This window comes from Hippopotamus amphibius, chromosome 2 (genome assembly GCF_030028045.1).
Source record: "Hippopotamus amphibius kiboko isolate mHipAmp2 chromosome 2, mHipAmp2.hap2, whole genome shotgun sequence".
Classification (NCBI taxonomy): domain Eukaryota; kingdom Metazoa; phylum Chordata; class Mammalia; order Artiodactyla; family Hippopotamidae; genus Hippopotamus; species Hippopotamus amphibius.
Window position 1 is genome coordinate 89,871,792 of NC_080187.1, and position 18,224 is coordinate 89,890,015.

Genomic DNA, 18,224 nt, shown 5'->3' on the forward strand with positions numbered 1-18,224 from the left:
CCTCAGGGCTGGAAGCTGTGTTCATCTCCTAATGGAATCTCCTAATCCATAGCATAGCACACTCCTTCTTGCCAGTGGGACAGATTGCATTGTTTAATTTAGTAATTGTTACTTAAAGGGATTACACAATCTGCATACTGAGAAGCATATATTTTACAGGGCAAATGCTGGCTGTATGCAGCACAACATATTGGCTTACTGAAGTCTGTTTGCCTTCTTTTTTTTTTTTTTTTTTTCTCCCCAAGCAGTTTACTCTTTTGTTGAAGCAGATTTTGGCAAGCTGACCTATCAGCTGAAATATTTAAACTACAGAGCAACAAAGGAGACATTAATGAGGGTGTTTTAAAACACATTGTGAAACTCCTATGTGCTTTCAGTTTTCTTAGAAAGCATGACTGCTTGTGTATCATGGTACATCTCTGCAACATTTTTTTGTTTTTGGCTTGTTTGTTTTTGTATTTGTTTTGTGGCATTTTTTTAGTACCTAGATATTTTACTGGAAAACTGAACAAATTAGATGATTCATTCATCTTTCTATTTCTTTGCACTAAATTTATTTTTAAAAGACAGAATGGTAATTTGTTACACAATTTAGAGTTGACCATATTTTTAAAGAAAAGTGAGCTCACTTTGGGATTCTTTAATTGATAAAAATCACACCATATATGATATTTAAGGAAAACAAAGAAACGTCATACAGATTTGAAAGAAGGATAAAACAGTGTGAGGATCTCAGTGATTCCTCAGGTTTTTGACTTTGCTAATTATGTAATAATCTCATAGCCTTAAATCGTGGCTGGAAATGCACAAATAATTTTACCTCTCTCCTTTACCTTGATGAGGAAGCCTTTGGACCTTTGCCAGGTATGCTACCGGAATTTCTAAGAGCTGATCACCCAGAGCAAGGGCTCATCATGGAGGGAGGCCTTCCTCCTAAGAGCAGAGGGTGGGCCTGGACAGCAGCTTAGACAGCATAGGTCTGTAGGTATATGTTAGAGATCCTTTGCACAAAATTCTTCCATTTAGGGGACCATTCTGCTTTTTTTTTTTTTTTAAGGAATTGTGTTAGCTTAATTTGATTAATTATCATTTATGGACTTCAGGGAAACAGATATTACTCAAGAATCTGAAAAATGCCACTTCCATGGTATTTGGATTAATAGAGTCAGGTCACTGAAATGTGGATTTTAAAGTCAAGAAGCCAGTGGGTTTTCTCATTGTTGTAGGTTTTAAATTTTTGATTACTCTTTTTATCCCCCTTTCTGTGTCACCTCCAAAAACATAATAGAATGCAGAAATAATTATTTTAGAAACTTACTAAATGCTTGTAGACTTTTTGTTTAAAAGCTCAATATAGTTTTGGGGAAGAAGAGGCTTACATTTATTTTTCCCTATTTTGGCTTAAAAGTGCAATCAGTAAAGATCCAATAGCTATGTAATGAATTTCCTCTTCTCCTTCTTATCCTCACACCTGTGCGCCACACTCCCTAGTACACCCACGTTCTCACTATTGCTCTAGGGATGAAATGATTACCAGTTCGGTACATGTCCTACATTCCTGAATATTGGACCCCCTGGGAAATATTGTTGATTCTAGTGCAAGTTGAACTTCATATTTGTCAGGATAGAAACCCCTCTTCATACCTTGCACACCAAACAAAACTAATGGATCCCATGATTTTTTTAAAAAATCTACGTTTGTAGAAACAAATCTCCAGTTAGTGTTGTTCTGTAGCATAAAATATTGCTACCTTCACATTTATGTTTAAAATGATGATACCATTTTTTAATTTTTATTTTTTGGAGAAAGGGTTGGTATCAAAAACTACATCATTCTAATCAAGATGATGAGAGTAATTGTGGAAGTCTTAGTGACAAAACTGCAAGTGCACAAAGGTATGAAAGATGTTGCCTTTTCCCTCAGTAAGGTAACAATATTAAAGGAAGTGTACCTCATCTCAGAAAGAGTGGGAGAACAATGTAAGTTGGAGCAGCTGTGCTTATGGTGTATTTTTAAAAGTATAGAAGGACTTCTGTGGTAGAGTGATGATTGGAAAAAAGCAGCTTGTGTCCAGTAAATGCTTAAGTATTTAGCTTGTCTATGTAAATGTACGGTGCCTAAGTATAACATTATATGCATTACACTTAATTAAAAAAGAGCTACTTTCAAATATAATTGGCATTTTAATTTAACCTTTCCCCTCGTTTCTCCTAAGAACAAGTATGTGTCAAGTGGAGGCACCTATTATGGTGGAGTTTTGAAAGACTTCAATTCAGATAGCAAGTTGCACTGGGAAGTTGTCGTTATTTTTGGACATCTTATGAGGGAAGAACTGCTTTTCTTTTAGATCCATAGGGCTTTTAAAAATAAAACTCAGTTGGTTGTTCAGCAACCAGAAATGTTCTGAAGTAGGCGTATGTTGTCTGCTATGTTGATTAGCTCTTTCTTTTCCATGTGTCGGTGTTAACTCCTTCATGAATCATGCATGGAGACTTCTGTCACATGATTGATAGTAAACCGCAGCTAACAAGGGCAGCTTGACCTCTTTTTCAAATAAAAAGTCGTCTTGATTGCCATCTTTATTTGAGGAGTGGTAGGGCTGATTTACTGATAATTATTATAATTAATTTAGTAATAAAGAAGCTAACCAGTTCTCTAGTAAGTACATTGGGGTTTTTTTGTTTTGTTTTTTGTTTTTGTTTTTTTCATAAGACCAAAATAAAGTTGGTTGAATGAGCCCACAGGTTGTTATTTAGGTTCTAGGAGTGTGGAAGATGATACTTTTCTATCCTTTGCTCCTAAGGATTTTAAAGATGGTATTTGCTTATATGATATTCCCACTTGCCTCAATTCTTTATTCCAGGAATATTTGATAATTCCAGAGAGATGAAAACTTGATTGAACAAGAGGAGTGTAAAAAACTATGTTGGAGCCATTGATTACCAGTTGAGAAAAAAAAAGAGACCGGTATCTCACACCAGACCCTGAAATAAATTCTAAGTGGTTAATACTGAATCTGAAAACTAACCATTAATAAAATTGGAGAAAAATGCAAGAAAGCATTTCCTTTACTCTGTGCGGAGGAAGAAATTATTAAGCAACATATAAAATCCAGAAGCATAAAAAAATTGATAAATTTGATAACATAAAGAATTTCAAAAAGAATTACATAAAGAATTCTTGGTTACATAAAGAGTTTAACTTCAGCATATATATGTATATAACATATAAACGTAAAAGACAAGTGACAAGCTTGGAAAATGCAGTATATATCACAATGACTTTATATTCAGAATATGTCAATGACAACATATTTACTGACATGGAAATCTCATGTTAAGATATAAAGATACTTCAAAAAAGCAAGTAGAAATACACTACATAGTATATAGTTTAGTTTAGGTTTTAAAAATGAACATGTATATGTGCATGTGAATGTGTGCATGTGTCCTTGTACATATGTATTGTGCAGATACATAAAAAATTTGATGAATAAACACCCAACTGATGCCAGGATGGAAGAATGAGCCATAGGGAAGACTTTCATGTGGTACTCTGTATGCATACACAGTGTACGTCTGTATGGCCTGAATCTTTTTTGGTGATAATGTGTTCACAAACTGATTTTATACTCTAAAAACATCAGTAAAAGGATTGAAGGAACAATTGATACACTTATTCAGCAGCACTTCATGGCGCACTGCTTGTCCAAAGCACTTGAGTGATACAATATATGTGTTGTAAGTAGATGCATGTATTTATGTAGATCTGTAGACTTTAAGAGTTTCAGGGAATTTTAGGTATTACCTAACATAAAGCCAAGAGAGGTTCTGTGATGTACAGATCGTTAATAAGAGAGCCTGGATTAGAACCTACATCTTATGACACCCTTTCTTAGTACTATTCCTTCTGCTACAACTTGCATAATATTTAAGAAAAATTTTCCTGTAAAAATATGAATTGTATGACTTTCTTTTCGACTACATAAATACCTACAAATCCCCATCCAAACAGTTTTTTCTTGGAGGTTTTTATAAATTGAAATCAATTAATATCGTACTCTTTATGTTCTGGATCTCATAATGAATAGAAACTTCAGACAGATTGGAAATGAAGTACTTTTTAAATGAGATTTAGAAGTACAAGTTATTTACTTTCCTATGTATATTGAACTCTGAGTAATTTTATTTGAGTAGAACAGAGCATTATATCTTAATAATCTTAAGCACTAGTATATTATACTAATATGACTCAGTGTGGGATGTATGATTTGCGGGAAATGTATTCAAAAGCATTTATGAAATAAACATGTGGAATATCAGCTAAGCAAAAATGTGTATGTTTGCTAATACTTTCTGAGTAATGAATAATTATGTTGCGTTTGTTTTTCACTAAATAGTTGTTCATTAAGATCTTAAGAAATGGATTGATGCCACTCTGGCATAATTTTTATTGTTTGTTCTCTAATCATCAGGATGTTACTGAAAATTCCTCAGATCCAGTGCTTGATCTGCACATGTCCTTGGAGGAGCTGTATGCCCAGAACCTCATGCAAAGGCAGGGTGAGAGTCCGCCTGCAGTGGACTTGAGCTTGGGGCCTGCTTCTGGCTTTACCATAAATGATTATACACCTGCCAGTGCTATTGAACAGCAATACGAATGTGACGACATGAGAGTGTGGACTGAACCTCACCTACCAAATGAAGCTGTATCAAGTGCAGAACTGAGTTCTCCTGCGCTGACGGATGCAGCTGGAAAGGTGACCTTCTGTAGATGTGGTTCGTGTATGATGATGAGGTTGGGGACAGGGAAGGGTCAGGTTTCTCTGGCTCATCTGGAGCCAGTGCTTCTTTGATGCTGAGATTTTCAGAAGGCAACCTATGAACTTGTTTTGTTTATATGTTCTTGCTGAATAAAGCACAACCAGTTGGAGAATATGGGTGATGTTGAAATCACACTCCAAAGTCTAGTTTTACTTTCCACGTGACTCATTTTTATTTTCTGACAGGGCTCCAAGTTCTTAATTCAGCAGGGTTCACTGGCCTCTGCTGCTGAGTGTGTCATGCTCCAGAATATGTCCAGAGAATCTTTCGAGAGGACTATTATGATAGCGAAAGGCAATTCTAGCCTAGGTAAGTTTCTTATTTTTCACATACACCTTTCCTCCCAATCCCCTGGCCAAGAGGAAATACTGGACATAGTTTCAATATGTTTGACTGTAGATAAGAAAATAGATGTTGTAAAATTCCCTGTAGTTTTTATGATTGTTCTTTTTATGTACTCATTATTTGAAATGGTTAACAGGTTTGTTTAATTGAGGCTAGTTATAACCTTCACTGTCTTAATTATTTACAAGTATTCATGAGTCTTATTTCCATTCAAGTAAAAGATATACAAAGTGTTTGTGTATGAAACAGCAAATCAGAAAAGGAATTCTTAGAAGATGAAAAGTCAGCTATTTGGAATTCTGAATTCTTTGGAAAAGTAAATTATTAGTTTCTTTGAATGCTAGCAGTTATGTATAAGTCAGTTTGTATTTAGTTTCTTTCATTCTCTGAAATAAAGACAGCCAGGTGTGCAGCCATCAAAATTTAAGGGCATTTATTCCATAGTCCTTCCCAGGTGGCAGGATTTTTGTGCCCTCTTTTACCCATGCAGGGTTGTGGCTGATTGATAATCCCAAATCTTCTGAATTGGGCAAGAAGACTCCCTGTAGAAATAAAATCCTAGTTACAATAGCTGAAACTATATACACAGGCAGATCACATTTGCTCTTCTGTTAAGCAGTGACGTGGCTCAGTTCTGTCTTCCGTGCTCAGTGCTGAGAAATGGGGTCAGCACTGGGGCCTGATTACAGCCCGAGACTCTCTGGTTAGCTCTGCTTCAGAGATCTTGTTCCTTCTAGGATGTAACCAGCCAGTACCCTTGACATTGGTATCTATGGCGGGGTGTAGTTACCTTGTTAAATTTGGGACTTGGCAGAGGAGTCCAGCAGTGCTTAGCTGGTGATTGGGATTCCAGTCTCTGTCTCCTTCTAGCTTTTGTTCCATTTGGTTGGCAGCCGGGCACTACTAACAGCAGCTACGTGGAGAATTATAGCAGAGAATTTCTACTTAGTTTTAATACTTCTTATATATTACATTTACTAGAATAATATATAACTTAAACTTCAGAACTTTCTCTAATCATTAATTATGGGATATGCACTATAGATACCTAAGCATGTCAGAAATATTTCATCTGCTATGCAGTATTTCTGAAAGCGTGTTATTTATAATACTAGTTTTGTAGGATGTTAATAGGAGTTATAAATGGGTTCCAAGTTTAAAAATTTGGAATGTGGTAAATTTAAGGAGACTGGTGTTTCTGTTTGCTTCTCTCAGTGGCTTTAATAGTCAAATGTGCATTGTGGATCTCTAAGAAAAGGTTACAAGATGCAGCATTTCTCACATATTATTGGTCACAGAACCCATTTTTTTAATTAACTCATAAGACAGAAATTTTGCGGAGCCCATATGAGAAATCCCATTCTAGTGTATTTACTCAACTCTCAAACATTAATTATTTTCTGTATTCTGGCCACTGTGCTTAGACACCATTATTTAATCATTTTCTTCAAGTAGCATGAGTTCAGGAGAGTAGACCGACTTCTAAAATCCTCAGTGCATTAAAATATCATACCTGCTATGAGAGACCCTCACACAGAGAACATTGAAGGCTTAAATGAAGGAAGAGTTGACCTTGCTCTCTGAGTGTGGGGGAGTTTCTAGAAAGCTTTCAAAGAAGAGAAGACGTTTGATTTGTCTTTGAAAAAGGAGTAGATTTCTACCGCCTAGTTGAGGCATTGGGAAAGTCGGAAGCTGCTAGAGCCAGGGCAGAGAACTGAAGTTTGTTTGGTGTGGGGTGGGTGTGGTGTGATGGCTGCAAAGTAAGAGTTGAAGCTGAAGGAATGGTAGGTGGGAGACAGCTGCTGGGCGGGTTCGTGTGCAGGACATGGGACTTCCCTCATGACACCCCCCTGTCTTAAGCTCCACTGTTCAGTGAGAGCTACGGGCAGAGGGGTGACGTGACCAGATTTGTGTTTTAAGAATTCTGGCACAGGTGGATGAATTAGATCGGAAGCAGTTTGGAGGCTATTGAAAGAGCTAGGGTTTGAGGACCTCTGATTTTACGATCTGACTCTTGGGATTGCTCACCAGTTTTTAGTTTGCTGAGAGAATGTTGAATTTTGTGAAATCTTTTCTTTCATCTGTTGAGACAATCATATGGATGTTTTTTGTTTATTCTGTTATGACATCAGGATATATCATTTTTTTAGTGCAGTGCAAGATACATAACATGAAATTGCTCATTTTAACCATTTTTAAGTGTATGTTTCTGTGGCATTAAGTACATCCCATTATTATAGAACCATTGCCACCATCCATCTCCAGAACTTCTTCATCTTCCCTGAGTGACACTCTGTACCCATAAATCACTGACTCCTCATTCCCACCTCTCCCCTCGCTCGTGGTATCCTCACCATTCTCCTCTCTGTCTCTATAAATTTTGACTATTGTAGGTATCTCATGTAAATGGAATTGTACGATATTTGTCCTTTTAAGACTGCCTTATTTCATGCTGTCTTCAAGGTCCATCCATGTTGTAACATGTCAGAATTTCCTTCCTTATTAAGGCTGAATAATATTCCAGTGTGTGTGTGTGTATACCAAATTTCGTTTATCCACTAATCTATTATTGGAAAATGGGGTTGCTTCCACTGTAGCCTTTGAGTTTTTATTTTAAAAGATATACCAAAATGATTAGGTTTTGGGGGAAGAAACAGTAGAAGGTGAAGTGTCCTTGCTTTCATACCTGGAAATCCATTTATACCTCAAGAGTTTGATTTTAAATTTAAAATATAAAAGAACCCTTTAATTTGCTTTGTGAGACTAAACCACTTAGTTAAAAGTGTGAAATTACAACAACATTAGTTTACCAATGTAAACTGATGTGTTAACACATATAAAAGTGTTAACATATATATGTAATATGTATCTTTTAGCTTTACTTTTCTGCTTAGTTTCCATTATTTGATTAATGGACATACCCAAAATGCTTATGGGGCTTTGTCCTTAGCTCTTTGATTTCCTGGGACCCAGTGAAGTTCCTCTGGCATCTTGGAGTTCAACTTCTATATGCCAAAGCTAGAACATTTCTCTCTCATCTCATTTGACAGGAGATTTCAATATTTAGATTTCTACAATGCTCTAAGTAACTAGATGTAAAGGAATAATGAAAAAGGCCAATTTAAAAAATCTCAGTAGAACACTAAAACAATTTAATTAAAGCATTAAGTCTTTTTGTAGGAAGCTGTTGCCTTTACAGCTTGAAATATTGAAAAGTATGATAGTATTTTAGAATATCTAATAGAGATTGGCTTTGTGCTGGTAGAAGGGTGTGTCATGAAAAGGTCTGTCATGGAACACGTTTTCATAGATTAGGTCTTTTCTTAATCTGTGTGAGGTTGCAGTTTTCACTTTCTGGGTAATTTGTTTCTTTCCTAGTTATAATCAGAAGAAATTATTAATAAATGATAGGTTTCTGGAAAAGCTGTCGTCATCCATTAGCTTTAAGAATAACCTGGGTTTTTTAAACTTTGTTAAATTTAGTGGGGGAAATGTTGTATGCAGATATACACACATACATATACATGCATATAGTGACCTTTGAAAATTTTAATCTTTATTTTTGATAGGTCTGTGGTACATTGGCTAATTACATTGTATTAGGTCTTAAAGGTAATAAGTGAAGATAAAAAAGACGGAAAGGAAGGTATTTTACCTTTTCTTCACTGATGAGGGATAGAAACATAGTCTCAGGAATTTCTCCGAAAGTACTCAGCCCTTAGGAGGTGGAACCAGGTCTCAAACCTGAGTCTGTCTCCAGTTTTCACACACCATACAAGACACTTGAGTCCTTGAGTCACCCAGGGCTGCAGGAGCATTGCTGTGATAACAGGCTTCATTTCGAAGCTGAATTACAATTTGCGTTAAGGCTTTAGAAAGCAATGTAGCTTTGGAATGGAGTAGAGATGCCTTTTTAATATATTCTGTGAGTTTTCTTTTTTCTTTTGTACTTTGTTGAGCACTTTGAAAGGAACACTATGTGTGCTTTTCTCAGAAATTCTTTAAACAACCCTAAAAGTGGACATTATCCCCACATTACAAATGAGTAAAATGCAGGCCGGTGTGAAATCAGTTGCCCAAAGCCACACTGATTAGAAGTGCTGGAACTCAAACTGGGAATCCATTCTCTGGTTCTACAGTACATGGTTTGGCCTATCCTACTGTACATCTTTTAGGGAAAAACTGAGAGATCTTATGAGTTACAACCAAAATCTAGTCAGTGGATATTACCTTGAAGATATTGAAACCCAAAAACGATCATTGGGTGAAAGGAATGTATAAGCTGAGCTAACTGATGTCACCCTCTTTGTTTATATGGTTGACATGACCTGAGAGCCTTAATAGCTGGTAGAGTCATGAGTTACATGTGCTGTTAAGAATGAATTGAGAGGTCATGGTGACTGTTGCTTGGGAAGACTTGCCCACATCTGTGGCTTGCTTTAGTGCAGGATGCAAGGTGCCAATGAGAACGCAATGATGGGTTAGATTCCCAGGATGGGCCACTGAGTTAAATTGTGTCTTGTAGTCACACATTTTGATTTTACAAAACGTATGGTTGTCTGGTGGGTCTTGATGGGAAAGATGGCAGCATCAGGGCAAACCAGAGTACCTACTGAAACATTTCAGAGGCAACGTCTTTGCTCAGAGGAAACCCACCTTGGATGAAGCAGTATGTAAACTTGTTTGTTGGTTTTTGGTAAGCAGAGGTGTTTCCTTAAAAAAAATACACCTAAAAATCATTTGTGTGAGTCTTAACAGAATCTTTTAAGTACATTTGATTACGGTTCATTTCTATTAGAAAATGTTAACCAGGAGCCTGGATGGCCCATATCCAGGCATGAAATATCAGGCTGGAAACATTGTAGTCAGGATCATTCTTTAAAAAGCATTTGAAATATCATGTCTAATTTGGTATAGTTAGAGTTAATATTTAGAGAGAATTTCTTTCTTTTAAAAAATTATAAAAATGATTAGTGACATCTCTCAAAAGTCTTTATAAATACCCTTATAGATTTATATCTCTCCTTATATTGTTTAATTATATAATCTTGTTATGGAAGGAACTTTTAGTACTTGGTTTTAAGTGAATTTTTATTATTTTATGTAAAGTTTTAAATTTCAATAGGTTTTATATTTTTGAAGGAATAAAGTGAGGGTAGGTTGAAAGGGAACGTTAATTCAGATGGTTTGCCGAGAATATTTTTCTCAGGAAGTGATATTGAAGGATGAGAAGTTGTTAGCTGTGCAAGAGCTGCAGAAAGGGGGTGTCAGGCAGAGACTCTGAAAAGGGACACTAGGTGTGTTTCTGAAAAAGGCCATGTTGCTAGAACGTGGTGGGGGTGGGCAAGGAGGACATGTTCCACAGGAAGGGTGCACGTCAGGAGGGCCAGGCCAGGAGTCCCACATGGACAGGGCTATGTAGCTATGTTGTAGATTTGCACAACAGGAAACCGTTAAAGATTGCTAGCAGAGGGGGTAATGTGATGTGATTTGTCTTTTCTGAGTGGTTGCTGTGTCTGCTGTGAGAAGAATTCATTGGCAGGGACAACTTTGGAAGCCAGGAGACCAGTGATGAGGCTGGTTCAAAAAGTGAGGCAGGAGAAGTGCTGGATTGGTCTAGGTTTAGTGTGGACACGGAGAAAGGTGAGTGAATTCAGGATCAGTTTGGGGGCTAGAAATGGTGGGACTGGTGATGGATTAAATATAGAGAGTGAGAGAGAGGTAGGAATCCAGAACAACCCCAACATTTCTGCTCTGAGTCATGAAGGGTAGTATGGTGGTGACTTTTACCAAAACGGGGAGGACATGTGGAGGAATAAGGGGAGATGGAGACTAGGGAATTCAGTTTTATACTTACTAGGGTTTTGTTCCTTATGACTCATTCGGGGACCATGTCAAGAGGGCAATTAAATATCCAAATTTGGAGCTCACTGAAGTTCAGACTTGGAAATAAAATGGTAATAGGTTAACGTTCACATCAGTTTAACTCAACTGACTACGGATCATTTAGGCACTGTGATAGGCACTGCAGATAAGATTTAAATACAAGCTTTTTGATGTTAGGTATTCTGTCATACTTTTTTATATCAAGCCACCAGCTTAGTACTTAGTACATAGTATGCATATAGTAAATATATACCAAATGAACAAATGATCTAGAAATAAGGAAATAGCAGAGATTTTCTTAATTTTAGAGAACTAATTTTCCATTTGTAGTCCTGCTCTTTATTCTTTCATGTACGTAAGAGATGAACTATTATTATAAAATTGATTTGATACTGTCAAAATGTTCTCCATGAGAGAGCTTTCCATGTAAGTGGCAACACATCGCATAGCCTAAGCTACGTTCACGCCACAGTGTAGACCCTGTTTCATCTCTAATGTATTTAACATGGAGTATCTTTAGATATAATTTCACAAACATTTCTAAATTTACTTTAAAAATTTTTTTGTTAGAAACTTAATGCTTTCCTTTTGATTGTTTTTTACTGCTAAAAACGTTACTCTATTTTATCTATGAATCCATAGGGATTATCAAATTCAAATTATAATGATTTTGGAAGTCATGCTTTTTAAAAAAATTTATTGAAGTATAGTTGATTTACAATGTCGTGTTAGTTTCTGGTGTATAGCAATGTGATTCAGTTACACGTATATATAATAGTTTACATTTGCTAATCCCAAACTCCCATTCCATCCCTCTCCTACCCTGCCTCCCCCTTGGCAACCACAAATCTGTTCTCCTTGTGAGTCTGTTTCTGTTTTGTAAATGAGTTTATTTGTGTCACTTTTTAGACTCCACATGTAAGTGATATTGTATAGTATATTTGTCTTTCTCTGTCTGACTTACTTCACTTAATATAATAATATCTAGGTCCATCCTTGTTGCCGCAAATGGCATTATTTCATTCTTTTTTATGGCTGAGTAATAGTCCATTGTATGTATGTACATATACCACATCTTTATCCATTCTTCTGTTGATGGATATTTAGTTTGTTTCCATGTCTTGGCTATTATAAATGGTGCTGCTGTGTGTTGTAAATGGGGTGCATGTATCTTTTTGAATTATAGTTTTTTCTAGATATATCCCCAGAAATGGGATTGCTAGATTATATGACAACTCTCTTTTTGTGTTTTGATGAACCTCCATATGGTCTTCCATAGTGGCTACACCAATTTACATTCCCACCAACAGTGTAGGAGGATTCCCTTTTCTCCATACTCTCTCCAGCATTCGTTATCTGTAGACTTTTTAATGATGGCCATTCTGACTGGTATGGAGTGGTACCTCATTGTAGTTTTGATTTGCATTTCTCTAATAATTAGTGATGTTGAGCATCTTTTCATGTGTCTGTTGGCCGTCTGTGTCTTCTCTGGAGAAGTGTCTATTTAGGTCTCCTGCCTATTTTTTGATGGGGTTGTTTGATTTTTTGTTATTGAGCTCTGTGAGCTGTTTGTATATTTTGGAAATTAAGCCCTTGTCGATTGCATCATTTGCAAATGTTTTTCCCTAGTTCATAGGTTGTGTTTTAGTTTTATGGTTTCCTTTGCTGTGCAAAAGCTTATAAGTTTGATTAGGTCCCATTTGTTTATTTTTGCTTTTATTTCTATTGCCTTGGGAGACTGTGAAAGTCATGCGTTTAATGTGTGTTCCTCCTTTACCATAGGAATGACAGTAAGTGCTAATAAAGATGGCTTGGGCATGATTGTTCGAAGCATTATTCATGGAGGTGCCATCAGTCGAGATGGTCGGATTGCTGTTGGGGACTGCATCTTGTCTATTAATGAAGAATCTACTATCAGTTTAACCAATGCCCAGGCACGAGCCATGTTGAGAAGACATTCTCTCATTGGGCCTGACATAAAGTAAGTATCATTTGGATCCTAGTTTGGCTTGGGAATTTCAGGAATTTCCATTCATTAATCAGAATTTTTTCTCAGTACATAAGTCTGTTTGATATACCAAAATTATCATATATTTATTTAATATAAATCACTGGAGAATTTGACTATTCCTGAGAAATTATTGATTGTATCAGTTTTAATCTTTAGGAGACTATATCGACAATCAATGACTTTTCAATACTAACAATACTGAAATACAGTTGACCCTTAAACAATACAGGTTTGACCTGTGCAGATCCAAACATACACAGATTTTTTTCAGTAAATATACGGTTGGCTCTCTTGTGTTTGTGGGTTTCATGTCCTCAGGTGCAGCCAACCTTGGATCAAAATTTCCATCCGAGATTGATTGAACCCATAGATGGAAGACCTGTGGGTACAGAAGACCAACTATACTCTGCCATTTTTTATGTGAGGGACTTGAGCATCCATGGATTTTGGTATCCGTGGGAGCACCTGGAACCAATCCCCTGCAGATACCTAAGGACAACTATACTTCAAAACATTGTTGCCTTCTGTTTTTATTTTTAATTCTCCAGTGATTTCTGCAAAAATCTTAGATGTGACAGATATGAAATCTCTTTCGTAGAGCAGGACATTCTACTCTTAGGAACTTACAAAGAAATTTGGATTGGCCTCAGTATAGCAAATTGTGCACTACCTAACAATCGGTGTGAATCCTCTAAGTAAGCCAGTTCCTTAAGGGCAGGCATGGAAAAGATCGTATAGAACAGTGCCAGTATGACCCATAATTTACCCTTTGTTGAACTCCCTCATGATATAAGAGAATTCACCAAAATGTTGATATGGTCTGATGGTAGGTCATCTAGGCTATTTTGTTAGGAAGTGTTTAAATGTCTCACCATCCCATAATGTACTAAAAGCAGGTTTGTTTTTTAAGTCACTAGACATTTCTTTAGCCAGCATAAAAACCGGTTCATAACTTTATTGTCACACCTCAACAATGCAATAGCTTTCCTTTGTTTTCTAGCATTAATAATTAAATATTTGCATTTAACGTATAAGGGATAAAATAGTAAAATAAGAGTTCAGGGAAAGAGTGTTTACCTTAAATTGACATGATGAGTATTAGTATGGGAGATATTTTTGTATTAATATTATCTTACTGACTGCATTCTGTATTATTCTTTTGCAAAATACATATTGGTAGAGCTTAGGTAAGAAAAGTATATTTACAATCTGTGTTTCATTTTCCTCTTAATAAAAAACAGAAAAAATATATGCTATTTAGAGTGGATTCTGCCATCTATAAAAAGGAGGTTTTATTTTTAGGGCAGAATTTCGCTAATGGGCTTTCATATTTTTGCCTGCCTTTTTGACTTTTATTTTATAATGAAACAGATCATCAGAACATGTGACAGTTCCGTAATTATCTTATTAATCTTGCAAGTACAAGTGAAGATCATTAAAAATGTCAGTGCCTCTACAATAAATAAAAAGAGAAACGTTAAGTGCTTTCCTCACCACTTGCAGGCCAGTGTCCATTCATTTCGCTTCAGAGATGAATGATAAGGATCTACATGGAGACTCTTTACTGCCGGGCTTTTGGCTTGTGTAGTTTAGAGGTAATATAAAATACAGATGGCCTCGTAACCGATCATTTGATTTATTGTGTGATAGTGCACGTCTTATGCCATGAGCCCTGATGCCGGTCTCCTGTCCACTTTTTGGCACTCTGAACACTAGAATTGGTGCTTGGTTTTAACCCATTGTGACATTGATTTAACATAAGTCATGTCTAGTCAGCTCTAGAAAAGCTGTCAGGTATGTTTTCAGGCTACAAAGCCTTTTTCTCCTTTCCTGTTTTTTTGTTTTGTTTTGGTTTGGTTTTTGTGGGGTTTTTTTGGTTTTGTTTTGATTTGTTTTGTTGTTTGTTTTCCCACCCTCTGATTTAGCACCAGAATTTACCCATTTATGCATTTAGCAGCTTTATTACGACTAGGGAGCTAGTTTCATAAATAATTGCTTTAGGATTCCAAGAAGCAAAATGTAATGTAGTATCTTACGTTAAAAAGAGAGAAAATAAGAAAAATCCTACAACCTTCCCTCCTCTGGAAATCAGTCAGTCAGTCAGTCTCTTTCTCACATGCTCACCAGCGTGCATAAACACACTCACAAACACACCCTCGGATTACGTCAGTTTCTTCTCTGATATCCTTTTAAAGCTGTGATTCGGATGGCTGTAGTTTTGACTCATTAGGTAAATGATAAAAAACAAAAAAAAAGAATCATAGAATTCTTTTTCGGAAAAAATGTGTCAAGTGATAAATTGCCATTTAGATTGACCAGGGCTGAGCGGCTGAGTGTTCCATGCATTTTGCATGAAGTGTTTTTGGCCCTTTCTCCTCCCTATCACTCGCTTTCATGACGCAAAAGATTTTAAATTGCTTGAAAAGTGTGTGGGTAATCCTCCCATACGGAAGGTCTGGTCTTTCCATTACTCTGAATGGAATCATAACGTTAAGTGCCAGTTAGGTGTTGTAGTCATTGCCTTGATCTAGGCTCCATCCATGTCTCTTCCTTTTGATTTCTTGTTAGGAAGCTAGCTTCATCTGGGGTGGTGGTGGAGGAATGTATTGCAGGGACTTAAAAAAAATAAAGGGACTCTGGTTCAGTTACATAACTGATTGGTTTTAGGAAAAGCATTGCTTATTGAGACAACACACTGACTTTCTTTTTTGCCGTTTACGAGAGATGGCTAGGAACTTTGTGTGTGCACATTCCTGTGTGCCTGGGTAGATAATTTGAGTTTCAAGAGTTCAGGAAGAGCCAGTTTAAGTTCCAGGTTTCATTATTTTCTATGGAAAACCAGATGTGAAGCCTCACCAGAATGCATTCTGTCTCACTTCACACTCCACCTTGCCAGGAGCTCTTATATTTCTGTAATAATAGCCAGGGATTTGCGCTTAGCGGCAGCTGCTTGTAACATCTGCCAGATAATTACCGAGCTGAATCAGAATTCACCTGCCTTAACCTAAAGTGTGGGATGAATTCCTGATCAAGGAATAAAAGGTTGATTGTGGTTACATTTTTCTGTGCTTGTTAATAATCACGGCGATAGACAGCCGTGAAGAGCAGATGCTTTTCTGGGGGAGGCGTAGATGGGAGGGAGGTGGAAAGGGAAGAAACAACCAGGAGCACCCACTTTTAACTGCATACGTATGCATCTCACATTCAACACAAGACACTGACATTTGTTAACACCGTTGTAAAAAGATGCCGTGGCGTATGCTTCACATCCTAGGTTCTCTGCAGCACCTGCTGACGAGCGAGCCCCCTTTTATGTGTGAGTATCGGTGATTCAGAAGCTCATTATGGCTGCGTGTTATAACTTGTCTGCGAAAACCACTTCGTGCTTTTGTAGCATCCCCATGTGCGGATAGATCCGGATAGAGATTCAGTGTGTATACATTTTGGCTTTTTTTTTTTCTCCTTTATGTAAGAACATATTCCCAACAGAGCTGTGAGATGGTTGCATTTTCACATTGCACTGGTGATTGTGAACTCATTTGAAAATCATATTTTCCTGCCACTAAGCTTTCCAGCTCTTTTGTCAGGGAGCGATCCTGTCTGTATGTGCAGACGCAACCTCTGGGCTAATAGCTGTGTCACATTTCAGCATCACTAATGCTGTTCTTTTTTCTTCCACTCCACATGTATCCCAAGGTTAGTTTGCCTTTAAGAATTTTTAATACAACTCTCACATATGCGGTTTCAGCGTGTTTATGCAGTTCATAACATAGTTTGGTGTTCTTGGTTGGTGTTTCGAGGTTTTGTGTGGCCGTGTGACCAGGCATGTATTATAATTGCTCTGCATGGGCTAATGCATTGTGGGACGCTTGTTCTGGTGGCCTTGCTGTCAGTATGGGGCTAATTATTTATGAAAACTGCTTTCTTTCCTGTTTAGACTGCTCCCTAAAACATCAGAAAAATATTTGTAAAGCTCTTCGTCCCCCACCCTTTGGTAAAGGGTGAACACTTTTGAACAAATAAAGAGAATTGATTTTCAACAGTGTTTGGGATAGAAACATCTTTTCCTTCTCAAACCATTAATAAATTAAATGCTTTTAACTGCTTATTCTTTTTTTTCCCTGTTGTGGTCTAGCTTTTTCTCCTCACCTCTTTGTGGCTCTTTTAATTAAGGTTTTATTTATATGAATTTTACCTTTACCGAACCTTCAGAAATAATACCAGTTTTGTTGAATAGGCTTTTCAGGTTTTATGTTTTATGTTTATTTTCCCTTGTGTAAAAGGCAGTCTTCTTCCCCAACATAATGTGAAACATTTTTAACTCATTATTTTTGAAGGGATAAGTGCACATTTGCTATTCAATTAGAGAAGGCGTTTTTATAGATGAATAAAGTAGGGCCAGAATTAAAGTGCAACTCTCTCACCCAGCCTAGTCCTAAATCCAGTAAACTGTGTTTTTTTACTTCAGTTTGATCCTCGAGGTAGAAGTGTCGCAAAGTGTCATAAGGGTCCGCGGCTTCTGCCAGAATGCTCAGGTGTGGCCAGGCTGGCTGGTGCTCTGGTAGAGCACAGTGGTACCTTTGTGTCGTGCTTCTCGGCTTACAGTAGCCTCATAAGGAGTGACGTCCTTTTTGTGACTGAGGATATGGAGACTCACTGGTGGTGATGTAGCCTACCAGGACTCTCCGGAGAAGCAACAGAACTGTGTCCTCTGACGTCAAACCTAAGCCACCTCCACAGAGTGAATGCTTTTTATGGAATCACCAGTATGTCTGAAATTATGTACCTTCCTCACAATAAATTATGCCATTGATATAATTCTTCTTTTATTATACCATGAAAGGCAGTCCTTTATCTTTGCCCTCCAGTGCTAAGGTTTTGATACTTGTTTTCTTCATGGGTGAGCTAGCCAGTTTAATAGTCTTTATGATTTTTGCATTGTGCATTTTTGATATATATTTTTGTTTCTTTGCACACATATGCTGAACTGATTTCAAATGCATTCTTTCTCTTGCCTTACTATTCATTAATTTGAGGATTTTGGAACGGAATACTTGAACAAGTGTATCAGTCGTGTAGCCTGATAGGACGGTAGTAAACTTGAATTTTCAAATGTCAGTTTCTAAGCATTATAGCGGTAGTCAGCATCTTACTCAGT

At 37.0% G+C, this 18,224-nt stretch overlaps 1 protein-coding gene across 5 annotated transcripts in view; it reads left to right on the forward strand.

The window, feature by feature from the left end:
- MPDZ (multiple PDZ domain crumbs cell polarity complex component) overlaps positions 1–18,224 on the forward strand; it is a 154,515-nt gene that overhangs the window by 87,525 nt on the left and 48,766 nt on the right. For all 5 annotated transcript variants that reach the window (XM_057721662.1, XM_057721664.1, XM_057721661.1 and 2 more), the window contains exons 20-22: positions 4,476–4,760; positions 5,010–5,133; positions 12,838–13,036. In XM_057721662.1, the coding sequence (XP_057577645.1) occupies positions 4,476–4,760; positions 5,010–5,133; positions 12,838–13,036 (608 nt within the window). The remainder of the gene's footprint in view (positions 1–4,475; positions 4,761–5,009; positions 5,134–12,837; positions 13,037–18,224) is intronic.